Source organism: Bemisia tabaci, chromosome 8, assembly GCF_918797505.1.
Source record: "Bemisia tabaci chromosome 8, PGI_BMITA_v3".
NCBI lineage: Eukaryota > Metazoa > Arthropoda > Insecta > Hemiptera > Aleyrodidae > Bemisia > Bemisia tabaci.
Window position 1 is genome coordinate 2,751,328 of NC_092800.1, and position 21,888 is coordinate 2,773,215.

General features: G+C 36.3%; 2 protein-coding genes across 4 annotated transcripts; one reads left to right on the forward strand and one right to left on the reverse strand.

Annotated features, from left to right (window-relative positions):
• The first annotated feature begins 715 nt into the window (after positions 1 to 715).
• LOC109032775 (Pleckstrin homology and RUN domain containing M1) lies at positions 716 to 14,775 on the forward strand. Of its 2 annotated transcripts, XM_019045065.2 has the most exons (9): positions 716 to 1,077; positions 2,988 to 3,303; positions 5,278 to 6,147; positions 6,712 to 6,774; positions 7,559 to 7,677; positions 8,631 to 8,850; positions 9,588 to 9,719; positions 10,447 to 10,617; positions 12,035 to 14,775. In XM_019045065.2, the coding sequence occupies exons 2-9, from the start codon at positions 2,992 to 2,994 to the stop codon at positions 12,188 to 12,190; spliced, it is 2,043 nt and encodes a 680-aa protein (XP_018900610.2). In that variant the 5' UTR covers positions 716 to 1,077; positions 2,988 to 2,991; the 3' UTR covers positions 12,191 to 14,775. The 2 variants fall into 2 exon arrangements, with proteins under 2 accessions (XP_018900610.2, XP_072159747.1); XM_072303646.1 differs by lacking the exons at positions 716 to 1,077; positions 2,988 to 3,303 and adding an exon at positions 4,209 to 4,629.
• A 233-nt stretch (positions 14,776 to 15,008) lies between these two features.
• IntS12 (integrator complex subunit 12) lies at positions 15,009 to 21,877 on the reverse strand. 2 transcript variants are annotated; one of them, XM_072303654.1, is made up of 6 exons: positions 21,613 to 21,877; positions 20,413 to 20,596; positions 18,766 to 19,001; positions 18,123 to 18,270; positions 17,215 to 17,350; positions 15,009 to 16,579 (listed from the first exon to the last, which is right to left on the reverse strand). In XM_072303654.1, the coding sequence occupies exons 1-6, from the start codon at positions 21,618 to 21,620 to the stop codon at positions 16,383 to 16,385; spliced, it is 909 nt and encodes a 302-aa protein (XP_072159755.1). In that variant the 5' UTR covers positions 21,621 to 21,877; the 3' UTR covers positions 15,009 to 16,382. The 2 variants fall into 2 exon arrangements, with proteins under 2 accessions (XP_072159755.1, XP_018900611.2); XM_019045066.2 differs by having other exon boundaries at positions 15,009 to 16,582; positions 21,613 to 21,870.
• Between the last annotated feature and the right edge of the window lie 11 nt (positions 21,878 to 21,888).

Below are 21,888 nucleotides of genomic sequence, written 5' to 3' on the forward strand. Positions count from 1 at the left end.
TGTTACTCCTACCTAAAGACATTATACATGATTCTTGTTTCGTAACAACAATTGCTGTATTGCGGATTGAAGGCGAATTGAAATTAACTGAATTACTGTGGGGTAGAGACAGTAATTTGTTCCTTGCGGGTTCTTGCCTTAACTTGACAATACTTACTGTTTCTTGTGGACTTCTGTTTCTAACCCTCTATAATCAACAAATAAGCGATTATTTACGAGTTTTTACCGACGCAAAGTATGTCGTGTTTCGTGTAGTAAACTCTAGAGTACCTGTATAGCGAGAGTATGGACAGATGTGAAACTCCGAAAATCCATCAGGCCTTCACCGATGCTTCTGCGAATAAAGTTAGGGCCTAGAAATGCAGCCAACCTATGAATTTCAATTATCCAGAACGATTTACTAATACTATTGTTCCGAACCGTCGTTTATTAAGCACGTGTTTGACTCAGTTTTTGCATAAATTTACTCAATTTCGCGGAAGAACGCTCATTTCTGTACATTCTTTGCCATCATGGTTAGAATTGGAATCTGCAGACTGGCAGTGAAATTTTGTGCGTTAGAAGTTGGTTAGAAGGGTGGCTGCACTTTTGGGCCCTAAGCCCTCCATGAAGCGATCTGTCCATACTCTCGCTATACAACAGGTACTCTAGTAAACTCAAGGTCAGATGGCAGTGGTGGCTCATATTGGCAGCACAGCAGCACTGTTCAGCATTACTGCTTCAGCTGCTTCAGCTGCTTCAGCTGTCAGATGTTATTGTTGTGAATTTCTTATCAACCACAACCACAATCAGTCGAGGAGAATTATGGAAAAGTATCTCTTTAATTTACACCTCCCTCGTTGTTCATTATTTTAAGACCCTAAACAAGTGACTATTTTTTTTTTATTGTTTTGTATATTTTCACTCGTCAATCAGTGCTGTGATTTCTTCTCTCCATTCTTTGTTCCAGCAGTGTGTAGGTTAAAGGTTAAAATTCAACAAAGAGATAATGATTGAGAATATATGATTATTTCTGCATTCAAATCCTCAAGGAATCTCTACTTCCCCTTTTCTCACGGCAATTGATAAAAATAATCAGTAAGTATATTCATCAAGTTTTTTATGTCCAACTTGCTCTCGCACGAAGTCGCATCAACTCTCTTTCTGACACATCGACGGCGTAAGTTGCCAATCACATATCTCGTTTGCGGTGTCTAAAAATCTCCCCCTATATGTTATTTTTTTAAAGGAGAACAAATTGACATCATTCCTTGAAATTTATGCAGAATTTTCTTCGCAAAGAGAAGAAAAATCACGGTAGTTTCAAAGAATTACCATAGAGTGGATTTCTGTTTTGAAAATGGAATGTGACAGGAAGTCTGCGACGCCCCAAACCGAGTTATGTGATTGCCAACTTACACTGTCAACATGTAATCGACACTCATCCACTCATGTAAATATAAAGGTACGGAACCTTAGACGCCAATGAATCTACCTGATTCTTTTGCGTGGAGATGGCACCATAGCGGTGGAGAGACGCTGCGGAAAATGCCAATGAAGGATGCTCCGATCTGTTGCTAATAAATCGGAACGGAGACACCGACAAATTCTGCTGCCTTGCCTACCGATTTTCGACCGTGTTTAGTTTTGCGTTCGATCAACAGACCTGTGAATCAATCTATAAAAGCCGTGAATCGATCGACAAACCTGTGAATCGATTGACAAACCTGTGGATTGATCAATAAAGCCATGAGTCAATTGACAAAAGCCGTGAATCAATCAAAACAGCCATGAGTTTATCAAATCACGTCGATCAGTTCACGTTTTGGTTTTTCGATTGATTCATATCAATTGAATTGATACTGGTTTTTTTTTTTAAAATTTAATTGTCGGTTGATTCATGTTGATCAAAACGACACTGGTTCTTCGTTAATTTGTCCATTGAATCGGTGTGGATTGATTCCGTTTTCATTTTTCGGTCAATTCTTGTCGATCAAATCCGTACTCTCCTGATAAAAGTGCGTCCAATCATTTTAGTGTCTCAGAACATACTGGTCCGATCAACGAAAATTCGAGTAATTGACAGTGCAGTGGAAAAAATCCACGAATTCCGCTTATTAGGTGCTGTGCTTCAAAATGTGAGCGTCTTCTTGCCCCCGACCCGGTAGTAGCGTTCTTCGCCAGCGTCCAGACGCCGAGGAATGACGCGCCTTAGGTTTCATACCTTAAACTCTGGCATCATTCTAACTCAGACATATTCCTACTCACCTTTCAATGGTCCTTCAATGGGATTTAAGACATTACAATCAGAGCTCGCCTATTTTTTTACTTATCATACAGACCACGGTCTAAGCCAAAGAAGCTTACACCTTTTTAAACTGAACAGAAGATTTGCCATTTTGCTTCTTATATTCACTTTACAGGTTTAAATGATGTCAGGCAATCTTATGTCGCATTCTAGAAATGCGTAAACTTATTTGGCGAGGACCTTAACTAGTTGTGGTTCAATCAGGACCTCAAACATCAGATGGCTGAGCGATGCAGAAAGAAGATACTCTTGGTGCCTGTGGACATTATATCTGAGTTTTGGGAGTCGGCCCTAAATTTTTGAAAGATCAGAGTGTAAAACATGCAGGAGCAGGAAAGGAAGTAAGTGGATGGTGCTGGGCGTAGCAGTTCTGAGAGAAATGAAAACCTTGAATCACATTATATTACAATCAGGTCCAGAAAGTAATAATTAAGCTGTCAGCCAGGTCTCAGTTAACTTGACCTAAAATGCGATAATAATTAAATCATTTGTTAGAACCTACTTAGATGTGTTTTGCCAAAAAGAGCAATGAAATTCAACACTTAAGTAAAATCTCTGTATCAATAAAGTGGCAACAGTACAGTCTAAGGAGGCTAATTAAAAACATTCTCTGAGGGAGATGAAGAATTCAAAATTGTCCCCGAGAATTTCACTGAGTATTGATAAAAATGTCAAACGCTTTTATGCTTTTTTTTTTCAGAACAATGACGTCTTTATTTCGCAGTATCATGAACACAAAAAATCAAAGCCATGCGGTAAAAAAGTCAATAATAGCGCAGGTTTCAATTAGCATCAAAGAGATCCAATTGGAGTATGCAGAAAGTGACACATCACTCGTCGCCAGCAATGTGACTGATGGACTTTGCACCGCTCTGGAAGCGATATTCATTCATGGCATGAAAGAAACATTTTTCAACAAAATGTCATTTGCATTATCAAACGATTTGGATTCTTTACCTCAGCCGAATTTCTGGCCAGCCCTTCTAGTCTACTCCCACCGAGAAGTTATCGATCAGGTAACCCATTATGCTTTTTGTAAGTTATCTCTGAGGCACATGTGGCGTTTGGTTGTTGCAGGGCGCCAGAGTGCGTTGTAGGAGCAACTTTTATGTATGTATCTCTGAGGGACTTGGACTTGTATTTAATTTTTATGAGAAACAGAGGGGTTCAAGCGGGGAGTTGTGGAGTAGTCTTAAAAACAAAGATCTCATTTTAACCATTTTGTGCTGGATTTAAGGGGGGGGGGGATGATCCATGGTCCATGGCATCAAAGTGTTGGGGGTGGCAAACTGTAGAGACACAAGGGCAGATTTTAAAATAGTGATTACCGTATTTTTGCCTTTCAAGTTTTTAAAAGGTCAAGGCTCAAGTTCAAGGCTTCAAAAAGGTCATCCTTTGCCATCCAGAGGCGCCAAAAATTGTGAGTCCATTCTTGTAACCATCGCGCATTGAATTCACTTCAATACTGATTTCATATGATAAAGAGAAATGTTGCTTTAAGCGGAATATTCCTTGAAAATATGCTTTTTTGTGCAAAGATAGCTCTGACCAATCAGAAAGGCGACTGCAAAATCATTTTGGGGTTAGCTGGACCCATTATCATCGCAGAGCAGCCTCCCGATTGGTCGTAAGTTTTGTTTCAAGAAACAGTACATCTTGGAGGGAAAATTTTACTCAAGTGAACTTTTCCCCTCTATCTTGAAATCAGTACTTACTTTCATTTTTCAACCCCATTTTTAAATTTCCCTAAATATTTCTTTTTTTTTTTTTTACTACTTCAAGTAGCCCACAAGGGCTAATCCTGCGCTTTAAGTCCCATCCTCCCTCCGCCCCTACCGAACCAGTCCCTGGCAACCATTGTTTGCGACCATCAAACTCGGGTCGCCTGACCGGGAATTGAACCGGGGACCTCCTGATCATAGAGCTAGCGCTACAACCACTACACCATAGGAGGCGGACCTGACCATGTGATGGCTGGATTGTTCACTTTTCAACTTAATCTCCAACTTTTTTTATCTACCAGCCGTCATCCATTATTTTAATGACAAGACTTGCAATTGATAGTTACATCGATTACAGCCAGCCAATCATGCAGAGACTTGTTGTCTCACCATCCGCGATGTCATCAAGTCTATATAAGCGTGGGCTCCCTGTTTCCCGTGGTCCTTCCACCCCTGACCCAAGAATGCATCACTCAGCCTCCCCCTCCCTCAGGCTATTTTAAAATTTGATCGTGAATTTTTTTGTAATTTGTAAAAATTTTCATACAACTCCGTTCTTTTGGCTCCGTCAATCTCTTGTCCTCATTCAGCTCTCCCACACTCAAGCTCTCCCACTCATTAGTAAGTTTTTTTTATGTTTATTTATTTATTTATCTATCCATTTATTTATTCATTTATCTATCGTTTTATTTATCCATTTATTGTTTTATCTATCTATCTATTTATTTATTTATTTATCCAAGCAGACTCTTACTAATGGCATGGTACCTCAACTTCGGTTCTTTACTTGTGACACTTGAGAAAATCAGTTTCATAAGTATTAACCTGTCTCTTACAGCTTAGAATATGCTCTTTTAAATATTTAACAAGCAAAATTGAACTTACTGCATGTTTGTTTCCCCATCAAAATTTCATACAGAATATGGTGAAAATATTGACAATTTTCAAGCTCATTCAATCAACACAGTTTGCAGTAAATTCAGTCAATCTTAACCCTGAACTTGACCTTGCTGAGGCCAAATTTTCCATTGGCAATGAATTCTAACATTCAGCAAATTACCTGAGTAGGAGTAGGGTTTTACTCTTAAAACTATCAACACCCTTGTCCATTGATCATCTCAACTTTTTTTAATCTTACCCGACCATCGCCAACCTCTGAGCATTGTTAATGAATGACAGTTCAGTTAATCAAGCAGTCTTGTTAATCAAGCGTGCCTTAAACTTCTTTGACCCTCTTAACAGCATCTCTTCATTGCTTTTGTTTTTTAGATCAACAAGCTGAGTCAAGTTAAAACGGATATTGGACGATGTCGAGCATGGCTCAGGATAGCTCTGAACGAGACGCTGACCTCAAGTTACCTAGCAACGATGAAAAAGGACTCAAGAACTCTACGACACTACTACAAAACATCAGCGTTTCTCCGAGATCCTGAATGCTTAAGTATTGCTATCACAATGATTGAAGGCATAGAGGCCTGCCGCTTTGAACTAGCTTACAATTCAAGTTTATTGAACGCTTGGACAGATTCGCCTCTTATGTTGGCTGGCTTGTGGACTCCAGCAATGAAACCAACACCAGTAGGTGTGGCAACAGACGTTGCTCAAACGCTGAGCGCTGAGGAAAAATTTGATGACTCAGTCAGTTCAATGATGTCTGTCTCCTCATTGCAAACCACCGGATCTCTTATCACCATCGGAGTCAACGAAGAGGAGGCACTCCGAATCATTTTAAGTACTCCTACGCATAATTCTCCGTTTGAGTCAGCTCAGGAATCAGAATCCGATGAAAAAACGGAATTTAATGATCCTGTTCTTGAATCCAAACTTAATCAAGAATACTCAAGTAGTCCTTCGAATCCAGAGGTCATAACCGCTGGCAGAATAGATAATATCACCTCTGAAACATCAGCCAATCAAGATTGTGCAACAGACGTTCAAAGTGATTGTGATCCCGTCCAAAATGTCGGCCAAAGTAGCACAAATGAGAGTTTCTACTTATTGCTCAAAAGTTACAACAATACAGAGGCGAACAACAGGACAAAGAATGCTTTTGAGTCCATGAAACCACGTGATCTGCTGCATAGTCTCAAGTCAAAAAATAGTGAAATCTCAGCGTGTTATAAAATAATCTCTGATAATGTATGTACACATTTTGCCTCTTTATTTTTTCATTTCATAATTGGACTGCATTTTGCAATTTGGAACTATAAATTTTGGCTCCTCTGGAAAAACACTGATGTACATAGGGAAACTAATGGCACATACGTTGTTTTTAAACCGGGCTAGAATTTATAGTTCCAAATTGCAAAATGAAGCCCAATTAATCTCTCCTCTCTCAAAGATTGTCACTAGGAGCTTAACTGTTGAAGCCAGATCTAGCATCTCTGACTCTTCACTGAAGACAGAGATCTGCTCCTAGTAAAATTTATACCGGTATCGGGAAAAAATGCGTAGTTTTTCAAAGAAATGCAAAATGTTAAACCCATTTTTAATTTTGTATTACAATTAATTGTTTTGGGCTTTTTCCATTGTATCAAAAGAGAAACTATTTTTTCAAAGTCCCTTCCTTTCCTTCTTTCCTTTTGTTCTTTTTTTAGGAGGAAGCGACCTGGTAAAGTTGGCCTTTTAACTGTTAGTTTAAACTTTTTTCCCTCAAGTATCACAGAATCTTTAATACTGTTTTTTTTCATTTCTGTCTTGTAGCTAGTCGAAAGTGGTAATGAAGATTACGATGTGTTAGAAGAGACGATGAAAAGTCCATCCGAGGTAAGCCTACTGCAGTTATCCTAAAATTCGATTGGTCTAAGGAAATATGCAATAGATTGGTGGTTTTTCATACATTTTTCAAACTTGGAATCAAAATTTTTATTTTCCTTGCTCTTCAGGAAAATCAAAACATACAAAATTAGGAAAAACTTGAAACCCTTGAATAGAGAATTTGCAGGTGTCTGAAATTTGATGAATTTTGTGTTGAAGTGGAAATTACTAAGTGAACTGAACACGAGAATACCCTTGGTTCATGAATTGAACAATTATTGGAGAAGATATGGCAAAACAATCTTATTCGCTAAAATATGTGTTCAAATGGGAAATGCCGCCAGATGACGTCACTAGGCAGTGCATTTTCTCAAGTCATTTTCCTCAAATTTTTGCCTGTAAGCTACAAACTTGCCAAAATTTCAAAGTGATAATTACAAATACTCTCTCTGATCCAACTCCCAACTCTTTCATCATAGCTCTTGGTATAACTTTGCACTAATGGTGAGCAGAAAAATGGATTATTTCCCATCAGTTGGATTTTCACATTTTTGACCCTATTCAAGAGTTACGTCAAACACCTATTTTGACAATTCACTATTTTATGCTTTATTCTGTATTGTCTCTAACCGGATGCATGCCTTTTAAATGTGCCAATATTGTTAGACTTCTTTTGCCTAAACCTGTCTGATTGTCCAAAGTAAGCGGAGTAAATGGTTTCTAGCTGCAACTTCATATCCAGGTCTGAGTGTAATTCATATTAAAATGTTCGTTTACTCGTAAAATATTTCAGGAATCAAACGGGCTCATAGAATATTTATACAAAATTCCAACTGAGCTAGGCTTGGACTATCAAAACTACTTGTGCAAGAACTGCGCTCAGCTAGTTGGTATTCATTTCGAAAAAGCAATGTAAGTTCTTCTATCACAATTGTTTAGATTTTTTTTTTGGTATTTTTCTATGTTATCCCTCACCTCTCATCATGCACCTGTACTGTTTGACCTTCTTACTTTTTAATTTTCTTTTTTATAATTGTTGAAATATAGTCTGAAATTTTAAATGGGTCAGTAAATAAATAAAAGAAATGAATCAACAAAAAAAATTCTCATTAGTTCTCAATGCGTGTGAAAACTTATAAATGGCTTGCACTATTGAGTGGACCATCATTGGCGCTCTTGGGATGAACTTAAATGAAAGCCCAATTTTTAGGAAAATCTTTTTTAGAAAAATCGGTGGGTAAAGGGAAGAAAGTGAGGACAGTATTGAACTTACTGCTTAAAATTTCATAAGAAGCAGTTATTAAATCCACAACGTTTTCTAGGTACAGACCTGCGTTATATAATGCTATGAGGGGTTGATAGGTGAAAGGTCTTCATGATTGTTTTACCAAGGATTACAAGGGGTGTGGGAGGAGGACGGAGGGTTGTTGTCGAGCTGTATGTTACTTGACGGTGCATCAACCCCAAATTTACACTGAACATTTTTTCATTGATTTTTTACATTGATTTCACAACGTTTCTTTTCAATTCTTATCAGCTTAGATACATTAATTTAACACATAAAATATGTATTTCCAATTTCATTTTATTCCGTTCATTTGCCTTGCCAATTTGTAAAATCTTGTGGAAAGCTTGATTTGAGCTTTTAGTAAAAAAATGTTACTTAATTCATGATAAGCTTTGAAGTTCCAGGTTGGTAAGCTTTTTTTGAAGTTGGAAGTTGATTTTAGTGAAAGTCAGTGGCATCGTTGTTCTGTTAAAAATTAAAATGAGATTATTAAATTAAATTGTGAATCTAGGTTGCATACAAAAGTTGAAGTAAGTTTTTTCTTATTCACTAAAAAGTCTTTTTAATTTTTTTTTAGTTATTGTAACTACTTTGGCTGTTATTACTGCCCTGACTGTCATAATGAAGATTCAGCGGTGATTCCTGCAAGGGTAATTTTTAATTGGGACTTCCAGTTCTATCCTGTTTGTAGGAAAGCAGCAGATTTTCTGACTGATATCCAACTTCATCCAGTTTTCAACCTGAAAACGATAAATCCAAAACTGATCTCAGCTGTTCCAGACTTGGACCGAGCCCAGGTAAAGAGATGCTATGTCTCACAGCCTTCTTTAAATAAGATCTCTAAAGTGTTCATTCAAGAACAGGACCAATGAAACCAATAACCCGATTGTGCGAGACAAATCCAAGGGGGATTAGACTTCTATAATTTCTAATCGGCTGTTCTCCTAAATTCCTCCCCCAGTTTTTTCTTGGAAATTGATTGGACTTTTTTTTCATTTATTTATTAATCATATCACTGATGGAAACATTATGGTTTACCGAACATATTTTCAAATTATAGCAAAAGAAAAAAAAATCAGAAAATTTTGAACAGATAGAATGTTTTTCCTTTGAAATTCTTGCAGATTAGTGTATTTGATCGAATGGTGCATCTAGCAGGAGTTGCACTCAGTAAAACAGATATATTCCCATAAGGTTGAAAAACACTTAAGTGGTTTAGGAGTTGAATCCAGTCTTGAGTATTTGTCATTGCTGAAGCTATGTTGTCATCTCATGCTTGTAATGTGAATGTGTTTATATTTAATATACGTTATAAGTCCTCAAATATTGCACTGATGTATTTTTCAAATATTCTCTATGTAGAAAGCCCTGCACTACACTGCTTAATGATGTTCATTTATAAGTCTTGGAAATAAGAAGTAATCTAAAAATACCTAGCTCAAGAAACCTTTTCTGTATTTTGAGCACCTACTCATGTTTTCTCCTTCATTATTTATTATGTTAACATTCTTTTTTCTCTCATTTTACCCTCTAGCGACTGCGGCTGCAGTTACATTACCTTGCAAAGTATTTAATCACATGTCGAGAGTCCATCTCCGATCAGCTCCAGAAACTCATCTGGCCGCGCGAATATCTGTACGAGCACATGAATATTTACTCAATGGCTGTAAGTTTTATTTATCCACGCTATCGCAAGAGCAGTCATGGCTGAATTTTCGGCATTTTTTAGTTTTCTTCAAAATTTGGTCAAAAACTTTGTGACAGTTTTTGGAAAATTGACTGCTGTGTTTGATTCCACCTTGATTGTTTATGTTCTAGAATGTTCACGTTCTCGAACATTTTGTCCTTTGATGTCGTGTGCTGCTCCCTTGATCCAGTTTTTATGGTTTATTTTTTTATTTCTGCGCTTGCCCATTTCTACAGCAAAGCAATATCGATAGACAAAGAGTAAAAATCCTGAGAACGGGAAGCATTCCTTGATCGTTTTGATTATCATGTATTCTTGGGATCCATGATGGTTGAAGCAATGAGATGACAATGCAAGAGAGCAGCCATTGAGGAACTTTTATATCTCACACTCCAACTAAAAATAATTCAATCTTTTAAAGCACGCTTTTTTAAGCCATTTAATATGTTTCTAGCGAATATTTACATAATTCGCCGAAATTAAAGTAACTTTTTAACCATGCAACAGTTTCATTGATTTTGAAATGAGCTTTAGTCTAAACGTAGTGATCATTCATGTCATAGTAAAGAAGAGGTGTTAGAGAATGTCACCAAGTAGTTAAGGTCCTTCTTAAGATCTATAAGATCTATAAGATCTGGTATTCAGGGTGTTTTTTGTACCATTTCAATCAAAGATTTTTTAATTTTATCCTCTCTGTTTGATTCAGGATCTATCTCAAATCGCAAATGGTGTTTTAATTCCATTTTTGCTGAAAATCGTCTCGCTCGCCACAACTCATGTTACGGACTGCTCTTTCTGTCACTCCAAAGGATTTATATGTGAGATATGCAAAGATCCAGAAATAATATATCCTTTTCAATTAGAAACTGCGCATCAGGTTTGTAAATCCTTTTTCTTTCTTATTGTTGTTGAACGGTTGTAATGATAATGTGTTTCATGATGATCCTACGAGTGGCTCGAAGACTTTGTCAACCATGGACCACTTAAATTTTAAGCACAGAACCCGCAGACCTATTGGAAAATTGGAGTTTTATTTATTTATTTGCTCTAATTTCAGAACGCATCAAATGCAATATCTGACCCCCAAGCAGCAGATTATGGGAGGAAGAACTTCGTAATTTTCTTCTTTAAACTGAAAGTTTTTCTCAGTCACCATATTTTCATATGTGTAAATGATTCCGATAGGCTTTAGCAGAACACCTGAGACTTATCTGTTAAAATGTCCTTTCAGAATTGCATGTTCACAGCTTGGATTTTAACGGCTTTGAAGGAATTTGCTGTTGTTTGTTTATTTTGGTCCCAAATTACATTCATAACTTTTTTAAGAGAAATGAGTGGGCAATTTTTGATCTGCTTGGAGGGGAGTTTTATAACTGTAACCGCCCAGACTTTTATATGAAAAAAAGCTCGGAATGGACCACTAGACAAGGTACGAATTTAAGCGATCTGATACATGTTTCTTAACCAGAATTTCACGTAGAACACGATTCACACAACGAAAATTACGGAAACCAACTCCTAACGAAGATATTAACGTTTTTATTTCACATTGGTTACGAGGAATTTGAACTGCCCGCTCACAAGAAACTCAAAACTCTACGTGAGTCAAATCGCCCACTACAACGGTTTCAGCAAGCTTCTCAATCGAGCAATGTTCATTTTCCATCATGTGTTGTTCAAACTATTAGCAATTTGCTATAGCTGAGCCAAAGCGTCAAGATTGAGGTTGCCAGATTTTTATATCGCAGAGACTGTCATGATAACGTTTAGCGCGCGATGTGAATCACGTAGACCATTGAGTTTTCATGAGCGGGTGGTTTGAATTCACGCATTAAGAATCATTAAATATCTTCGTAAGGAGTTAATTTCGGTAATTTTCGTTGTGTGCATCGTGTTTTACGTAAAATTTTGGTTAAGAAACATGTATCAGAATGCTGAAATTCGTACCTTGTCTAGTGGTCCATTGAAAGGGAATAATACATGCAACTCCCTTGAGAAGTTCAATTTTCTTATGGACAGTCACATCCACGCTCTGAACTCTGGATATGAATGCTGTGTTTCACAAGAGAAGTCTGGGGAAAGAAGGGAAAAAACCCTGATTTTCAGAGGACCCTGACTCCAGAAAATGGGAATACCATCAAGGAATAAAAAAATTCAAGAATCCCACTTACCATGCCCATTTGTTGTAAATGTAGATCAATAAAAAAAGAAAAAAAGAAAGCAAAACAGAAACCTCAATTTATGAATAATTGAAGTAACTAAGTGGAATAAAATTATTCTTTCTTTGCTTCCAGTGTTCGCAGTGCAACAGCGTTTATCATTCAAAATGTTTCAAAGATTCAAAATCTTGTCCAAAATGCATCCGAAAACAGAGGTATGAAGCGGCTAAATTATCAACCGAAGAATCAAAGAAAGTTACGGTGATACCGTTTGTAGGTCAAGAGGTATGACAAGCATAATATGAATGACAGAATAATGACTCGCGTTAAAATATAACGCTCGCTCTTTCGAGGGATGTTGTGATTATATTTGAATAATTGCAAGCCTGTTTTAAACATGGAGAGAAGTTGGCTAACAAAAATGTAGGAGATCAGGAGTGGTAAAATAGTTGCCAAAGTTGGAAGTTAGAGGAAAAAATCAACTAATCGTAAGAATTTACGACACGGCATGGTTGAATGCAATTTCTCCTGATCTTCCTTACTAGAATGTTTTTTTTATTGTGAGTATATCCATATGAAATTAGAAAGCAACACTTATTGGTCTATCGTTGTATAGAATGTCTTAGGATTAATGCCTAAAATTTCAGGTGCGATTCCGGAGACCAAAATGAGACTATTTTTGTTCTTTGTACATGAACTTTAAAATAAAATTCCTCCAGGCTACAGGGTACTGCGCTACAAGACGATATTCATTTTTTTTTATCATAAATCCTCTTTTGGATGGTTAGCCATGCAGTTTGACGCTAGGCTATAATTTTTGTTGCCAGCGCAAAATTTGGAAAAAAAAAACTTTTGACGTAAGTAGCTCGAGGATTCTTAAGATATTTCAACCTTTCAGTCGTCAATTCTTGTTTCTTCCGAGAAATTATTTCCAAAGTATTTATCCCATTATTTTATTTATTTATTTTTTTTTTTTTTTGGAGGGGGTATCAAAAATTACAGAATTTTTCAAAAATTTATAACATTCACGATTATGATAAATCGCATATTTTTCTTTTGCAACTTTGCACACTTGCAGTTTGAAGAGGTTTGATTTCCGGATCCTTTCACAGTTCAAGTCTTATTTTGATCTCTATAACCACCCCTCAAATTTTTTGGTGTCAACCGTGGGACGTTTTGTCTATATAACATGAGATTCAAATTTTATTTCATCAAGGGAAATACTCAATTTCCTCTGTTAAGTTCTGTTAAGTTCTTAGAAAAATAACACAGAATCACAAGAGGTTACATGGAAAATTTTGCAACATTGCAAATGAAGATCGGAGTCTTATTATCTCCTCCAAAAATGTGTTAATTGCCAATCATTATCCTACTGCCACTGTTGCCTCCATATTCAGGCGTACAGTTCAACCTATATTTTAATTTACATCCCTGTTTTGCCGTTTTTAATGAAATTTTCTCTGTATGTAACTGTTCCCCGGAAAACTGATAAGAATTTTGTTGAGTTGGATGGAAATTTAGAATTTGGCTATTAATAGAAAACACTCTCAAAGAAAGAATAAGCCTTGGTTCTTGTAGGCGCAAAAAAGCGTCTTAATCTGAGAATTTTAAGCCCTGGATATGGCCTATTGAAATTTCCAATAGAGCTTCCTTGAAACTACATTTAGAAATGGAAATTTCAATTTTTAGACGTTTCCTGCCTCAAAATGTCAGTATAATACTCCTCTACACAGTATTATCAATAATTCAACCTTAGTTTTTTCAACACAAAGGTCCCTTTTTCGATGGATGCTCACATTTTATTATGTTTGAAGGTAAAGTGAAAATTACCATGAACTTGGCCAGCTCATGAAACTTTATACTCATTAACTAACATTTTATGTTAAGACTTGCTCTTTCCAATTTTGAATATCCATGAGTGTGTCTGAAAAAATATCAGACATGCGATGAACCTGAAAGAAATATGGTGTGTCTGACGAATTTCAGTATCTGGTCTTAGTGCAGTCAGACTTGGAATGTACAAGTTTCTCATTGACTCATTATTAAGCAAACATTTTCTCTTATTGTTCTCGAAAGGATAAGAAGAGTTGAGGACTTTTTTGGTAAAAGGGCGCATAAGGCTTGCAATGCCGCTGAAATTGTGCAATTTTTCATAGTGTTTGCGGCAGATAAAATTCATTTTACAGTCGATTTACTTCCTTACGATAGTGAGGAAAATCTTAGAGCAATTTTAGGGAAGAATTCATAGCAGAATTGTCGAATAAGTTACTTACAACTAGAGAAGTATACATTGCACAATTTTAGCACCATCAGAAGTCTCATACGCCCTTTTACCGAAAAATGTCTCAATTACGTACTCAAATTACAGCTTATGAAAAAGAAATAAAGAGAAAAAATAATGATTAAGCTCATTTACTCAGGCATGCTATAACCTCCCAAACGATGAATGACAATTTTTCATGACCTGACGTTTTTGCCTAGTTGCAGTGATTCCCACTGATCTCATGGCAAATCATGTGATTTGTCCTGACTTTTTATAAGTGATGGAAAAAAGGAAAGAAAGATCATCCCGTCTAAAAATTGTCTCATGTCTCAAGAGTTGCCTCACATTTGCCACGATCCACAAGTTGTAAGATTAGGCTTTTCTTGCACCCCTGAATTTATTCTCAATCAAGATAAACTTGCAGCCAATTTGAGCCGCAGAAGCATTGATGGCTCTTTAAAGTTTCAACTCTTATCAGTAAACTGACGCGAGTCGCACTTTAGTCACTCCAAATGTGCCTTGTTGGAAATTTATTTTATTATGTCGTTTTTAAGTTTTAAAATTTTTACTTTTTATTCCACGAGCTAGCAATAAAATCGTTTTTTCAATTTTTCATCTTGTGTTTTTCATAAAAATTTCAGCCTACTGAATCAAGCACTAAACAGGGTGGAGGAAATAAAATGTTTTTGATTTAAATCCAAAGGCCACAGAGAGTATAGTTTTATACAGAGGTTAGATCTTCTGAATATTACTTTTGTAACTGGATATTCTATCCTGTTTCATATATTTATTCATATACTTGATTTATGACGACTTTTGCAGAATGATTTAATGACAACTCAGGACTTAAAAACTTAAAAAATCTGTTGATTTATTTACAAAAATATACATCGTACCAAGTGTTATACAGGCCAGTAATGTGATCCATAATTCCAAACCTTAACACAGAATATATCGCAGATCTGATATTAGTTGATTGATTAAAAAACTACTACAGGGTGTCTAGTTTTTTCCTTTTGGGAAATCCTGGTTTTTCCTGATTTTTGATTGCTAAATCCTGATTTCATAATTTTTCCAAATCCTGATCAAATCCTGATTTTTTGCAAAGAAACATTAATGTAATGTAAATTCACAAAAATAGCTCGAAAAAAAAATCCGATCGGACGGCCGAATTTACTCAAATCCTGGTAAAATCGGGATTATATCCTGATTGACCTCAAATCTTGTTAGAATCGGGATGATGGGGAAAATTCTGATGCTAGACACCATCTACTACCTCCTACTGATAGTAACCTCCATGTATACTTTTATTTCCAATAAATGCCTGCAAAAAATTCAACCGTTTGGTATTGAACAGGAAAAGATACATTTATCAGTCATTTGATGACCTTATTAAACTTGCTTGCAGCTTCTATTTCCACAAATGTTTCAATACCCGATTTTGAAGTAATGATGAGTAAACTAGTGACCCTTTAAACACAGTCTTCTTTTCCTGTCACAGGTAAATTATTTTACTGATAAGGCCGTTTTAAGAATTTTATCCTGGTACTCCTTTTTTTTTTTTCATGTCATACTCGGATAATTTTAGTTATTTTTCGATACTAACATTGATATCATAATGTTCATTCAAAGTTATTCACAATATCCTCAGTAGACACTGAAGGCAGAAAATTCACTGAAAAAAAGGTTTTTATTCACATATACCTCTTCTCAAGTAGTGTTTTTGCAAAGGAACGTTGTGATTCGAGGACATGAAGTTGCAATTTTACGGTCACTTTAATCATGATTTTAATAGGACCATCAACATTTGAATGACTCCACCCTCCACCCAATGAATAAAATCAATACTTATTCATTCTTAATTGCAATGTAGCTCAATTAATCGCAAAGTTTTCACCAATGATAGCAACAAAAATTGGCATGGATGAGGTGACGTGTCCATCGCAATATGCAATTAATCATAATTTTTTGTTACAATAATGCTGCAAGAAATTACTGTCAATGAAATTGCTTAAAATTGCTCTCATTGCTACTTGGATTATCAGCTTCTGACATTCTTCCCACAATTTCTCTGTTTGTTTAATGGCTACATTTTCATTTCAATCCGCTCATAGATTGGCATCAGGTAAAATTTTTCCTGAAATTTGACAATTCTGGGGCTGTAGAATTTTTTAAATTATCAAAGCAAATGCTTTCACTAAGCTGCGGATCTAGAATTCTTCATTTGGTTTTTCTTTTGCTGCGCGTCTCCTCTTGCTTTTTTGCTGCTTTCTTCTTCATGATCTGCAGCCTCTTGTCTGCTGTGATAAGGTTGATTTTCGGTTGAGGCAGTTTGTTATTACTGCTGCTACCACTTCCACTACTGCTGCTGCTTGAAGAGGATTTGCTCGAGTGAGATGATTTACTCCCGGATGATCCTTCTGAAACAGTAACCACAATAGAAGGATAACAACAGAGAAAAAGAAAGACATACTGTGGGCTAAAAAAAGGACCTTAAAAGAAATTTTAAGAGGAGCAATTCGTGTTAATCATCGTTTAAAAATGAGCGGCTATTTGGGTTAAATATGAGCACATCATTTAGAATTCTGAGGAAGAATTCACAACAATCTGAAAAAGTTTTTGTGACTATAAAATAAGTGAAATTTTGTTAAAATTCAACACCTGTGAGACCCAAACAAACAAGATTCACAAGAAACACAGAGTTTAATCCTGCATTATTTGAATGCTAAAATGATGTGTGTGAACAGAATTTGTTTGTTGTATGATTTCTTTTAATTTCATTCTTTTGCACATTGTACTTGCCATTGTCCAATGTTCTTGAGCAATTTGAAAAGCGTTGCGCGTCGGTAATTAAGAACAATACTTTTGACAGCAAATCAGATTTTCTGTTTTAATGAACGATAAGAGTTGGCGCCTTAAGGGCCCTTTAGCCGACTCCATTTCATCAGATCCACAAGGTGAAAAGGAAGGCTTTGCAAGGTGCAAAGGTTGCGCAGTTGCTTTGATGCCAGGGTAAAAATTTCAACCAAAGTTTACAGCTGGGAGCACTTACTGTTGGAGAAAGATTGTAAAGGAGAACTCCTCGAAGACACATGAGGAGACGATTTTCCAGAGGAACTTTTTGATGTTAGACTGGGACCAGAGGATGAAATTCCCAGCGGGACAGGATGTGACTTGGTTAAGGAATTCTGAAAAAATAATGTAACGGACATAAAATTGCTGTTAAGAGTTATTGTTGAATAAATTTCTAACTGACAGAGCAACACAGAAGATCCTTCTGAGAAAACGTGGTAGCGGAGAAATCAAGATTCACGCTGATTTGAGATTCAGGAGTACCACAGCATTTAGAGGATTTTGGTAAAAACCCCGGACAGTGAAAGATATGCCAAATGTTTAAAAAGGCAGAGTTCAGATAGTTTTCAAGACTTTGTAGTTCAAAACGTCAAACCAATTCTGGGAAGCAAATAAAGGTGAGTTGACAACTTTTTCTCAGCACTTTCATCAATTTCCCTGACATTTCTCGATTTCCCTTGACTGGTCCCCATCATATAACTAATATTTCCTCCATCCTTGGATTGGACTCCATTAAATGCGATGGCTAGGTTGAAAGATGCATGCCTCCATTGCAACTTCTAAAAATCTCAGATTACATTTTACATTCTTAAACAGAAAAATAAACCAACCTCGCATAAGTTTAAAAAATGTTCTGGCAATAAACAAGGAAGTTGTTGCTAACTTGATCTAAGTTGTTGCTAAATTGATCTATCAATTTATTAAGTTTTGTTTTTAAAAATTTAAATTTACAAATTTAAAAATTGCTGCAGCGCTTAGAGCCAATTATTTGAATTAGATCTACTGGTTGTCGAAAGAAAAATCCCTTTCGATCAATTTTACTCTACAGCAATCTCTCATTTGAGAAGGGATTAGCAAGAAAGGGTAGAAAATGGAAAAGATTCTTACCGATGGCGAACAACCATTGCAATACCAGACAAATCTTGGGTCATTGACATCACTCTTTAAAACAGGAGGAATATGACACTCTTGGTGATAGTAGGCGTGACATTCGACACATTCTATCAGACGGTTGTTGGATGCCCATTTACTTTCTCTGAAAATAAAAGAAATAAACGCCATTCACAATTAAAACAGACGTGAAATTCATGAAAAACTGAAACGTCGACAAACTTTGAGTAATTTTTCACAAAAACTCTGATTGAATTATGCAAATGGTGAAGAGACTGGTTGCCTAACTAGGAGTGCCCAAGAAGGCGGTATTTTCGAGAGCTAAAAAGATATAAAATTTCTATGAGATACTTCCATTTTCTTTGACATTTTCTTACATTGAGTTAATTTTTTTAGAAATCACTCTTAACTCGGGGTGTTTGTGCAAATCTATTACTAAGTTTCTGATGACTATCTGGATAGAATAAAAGGTAAAATATCTTGCTGCATTCTATTTACATTTTGCAAAAAACAGTCTGAAGTTTGCATCTCTTTGAGAGACAGGAAATCGCTTAGCTTTTCTCGCTGCAGCATTAAATTCAAACCTGTAAATAAACTCTACCATCCTTGGATATCTGTTAGCCAGCAAAACAATACTTACCCACAGCCTTTACACCTATTATCATTTCCAAGGGCTAGAGTCAAGCCATCCATGCTATCCGAGTCATTTCCATCCGAAACGTAAAGCTCTTCAGGTAAAGAGAGTGCTGGAGGAGATGGTGGTTCCGCCTTGATATCCTCAATTTCAGTCTTGATTTTAGGGGGCAGTATTTTGCCTTTATCCACATGCTGACTTGGTTTGCTAACTATTGGGATCGAGTCTTCAACATAGCTCCCCTAAAATTCATCACATAGAAAGGGGGTTAAAAAAGAAAGAATTTAAAAAAAAAAATCTTGAAGATCTATGAAACATTTTTGATTCCTGCCACCATTAATAATTAATACTTAATACTTAATAATTAATACTTAATTTGACCATTAATAATTAATCATTAAATAAGCTCATCAAACATTTTTGCGACCAATCATAAATGCCTACAGGGATTTAGGGTTATCGCATGACTTTTGAGGGTGAACACTTCCAGTGAAACACAATTTTATTACAACACTCATTGTACTTTCCTTGTGGTTAAAAAAGAAGTAAATACAAAGTACAATGTGATCATACGTGGAAAAGGGATCTTTGTGCAAAGAAGCAAAATTTTCCCAAGAGATCATAAAATTAGAATTAGGGTTTCCAATAGGAAAACGTTTTTTGCACACTAAAGACAGAAATACTTAGTCAAAGTCAAATTTGAATCCAAAAACCAGGAGCTGCGATTATGGCAGATCTAAACTTCAAGCTGCATTTTTTCAAATCCAAGTTTTTTGAGCTGTAAGTTTTTGAAACTTGTCAACTCTTCATTGGTTTGACAATTTTTAGCAGTCAATTATGGTATCATCCCAAAGATTGAAATTATTGAAGAAGACACTCAGACAAAAATGTCAGGCAAAATGGTTGGCATCTCAGTGATATTTTTATTCTCTGATCAATGCCAAAATGCAGGCAAATCGTTATGAATTAGCCAATAGTGACGGTGAAAGTTGTTCAATTTCTAAATAATTTAATGGGCCTGTTGCAAACTTTTGCTAGAGCAAAAATAAGAGTTGTTAGGTACTCAGAGCAAGTGTCACGATGAGCGCATCGGCAAGGTCTGGAATGCACTGCTTGCTTCACAGTTTGGATAAGAAATTTGCGTTTTTTCGAGCTTCCTGCTTTAAAAACGATACCGCAGCATGGGTAAACATTTCGTCAGAGGAGTTATTCCAACTAACCCCTGCTCACGAGGATACCACGCAATATTCAACACAGCCGACGCCAATCCGCATGAACACATGTGACGGGACAATGATTCTAACCACCTGATAAGAATCGGCGTGTTTACATTCACACTTTTCTTGCATTGATAGATATCCGCCCTGATTGACCTCTTGCTCTCCTCAACTTGAAGCGTCGGCCGAGTTGAGCAGGGATTGAATGGAACGACTCCTCTAACGAAATGTATCCACCTGTGCTGTAGTATCCTTTTCAAAGCGGGAAGCTTAAAGAAACACAAATTTCTTATGCAGATTGTGAAGTTAGGAGGGCATTTCAGAGTTTACCGATGCGCTCATCGTGATTTTTGAGACATTATCTATAAGGAACAACTCTTACAGCAAAAGTTTGCAACAGGCTCATTGCAGAAGATCTGTGAAATAATTGTCTTACATGAATTAAGGGAGTAGCAAGGTAAGAATTGATCGGCTTATTTGCATAACGAGGATCTTTCCGAATACTGTCTACTAATAACAGCCGCAGTTGTTCAATAGCATCAGGAGCACTCGACAAAGCATGCGCAATCGACTTGGTAATCTCGGGATCAATATCTACAGGTGGTGGTTTAAGAGCAGACCTATGAAACATAAAAATATCATGCAGATACATTCAGATACTCAAGTAACTCTTCAAATTAAAAGAGTGTATTAAATGACAAGCAGTATGCAAGATTGAAGATACAGAATTGTTTTTTCTCCTGAAGACTATTTTAAGAGAATAAAACATTGTAAAAAAGGGGGAAAGAACGCTAAATCTTGGTACTTGCAGATCATCACAAACAGGAGGCGAATCTTAATTAGCGATTACAGCAACTTTCACAAGTGATGACCGCTTTTATTTTGCTTCTACCTTTTCGCACACAATATGGAAAAGTAGGTATGTACTGGAAAATTTCTATGGGATGGATTGAAAATTTTACCACAGTAAAAACACTGCATGGCAGGAAATGATGGGTATTTTAAAACTTTTCCGTCCCTACCTAAATCCCTGATGAATTGCAGCAAAAGCAGGATGAAAGATAAGTTTGATCAAGGGTGCAAAAAGTTCATCCTCTGATATTTCATCAGCAACTACATAAGTTTTCTGATCAATTATTTGTTGAAGAAACGCACCTTTCGAATTCTAAGACTTTCAAAATGACTAGAGGCATCGTCAGCTAAGTTTGGACTTGTTCACATTCCGCTTGTATGCAAGTCTGATAGCAATCGAGGATTTACCATGGCCAGATCGTGAGCAAAGTCAATCCTTGATTCTTATTTAATGACTGCATCGCAAACACATCTGCATCAAAGTCGCTTGCAAACATAATGTAAACAATAACAAACATGGTCGAGGACTCCTCCTATGATTTTTCGTTATTGAACCAATATGATTTTAGTAACACTTGTGATGATAGTAAGGAGAATTAGGGAATTTTTTTCTAGGAGATACCAAAGCAGCAGAAAATGTAGGTGACAGACTGATGGTTGACGCCTGGTCATTACTCTTTTTCTTTTTTTTTTTCGAATACTCCGCATATCAAAGATGAATCCGATGTGACAGTCTGTTGAATGATGATTACTATTACTGGTAGAGATATTCTCTGATACTTACATCGCCATTTGAAAAACTTAATAAAATGATTTAAATGATCTGAGCTATTGAAATGAATGAGTTGATTTCTCCTTCGCTAAACTGTCGCTTTTCTTTGATGTAATGCGAGACACACTGGGAAATGTGACCTTTTTTAATTTGTGATTTAATGATTACACTTATCACCACATTGAAATGATTGAAGATAAAATTCAATTCATTGATAAAAGATGAGAAAAAGTCTCTTCTCCTTTTCCACACTGAGCACTGAGCATAAAAATCGTTCAGATCGTTTAT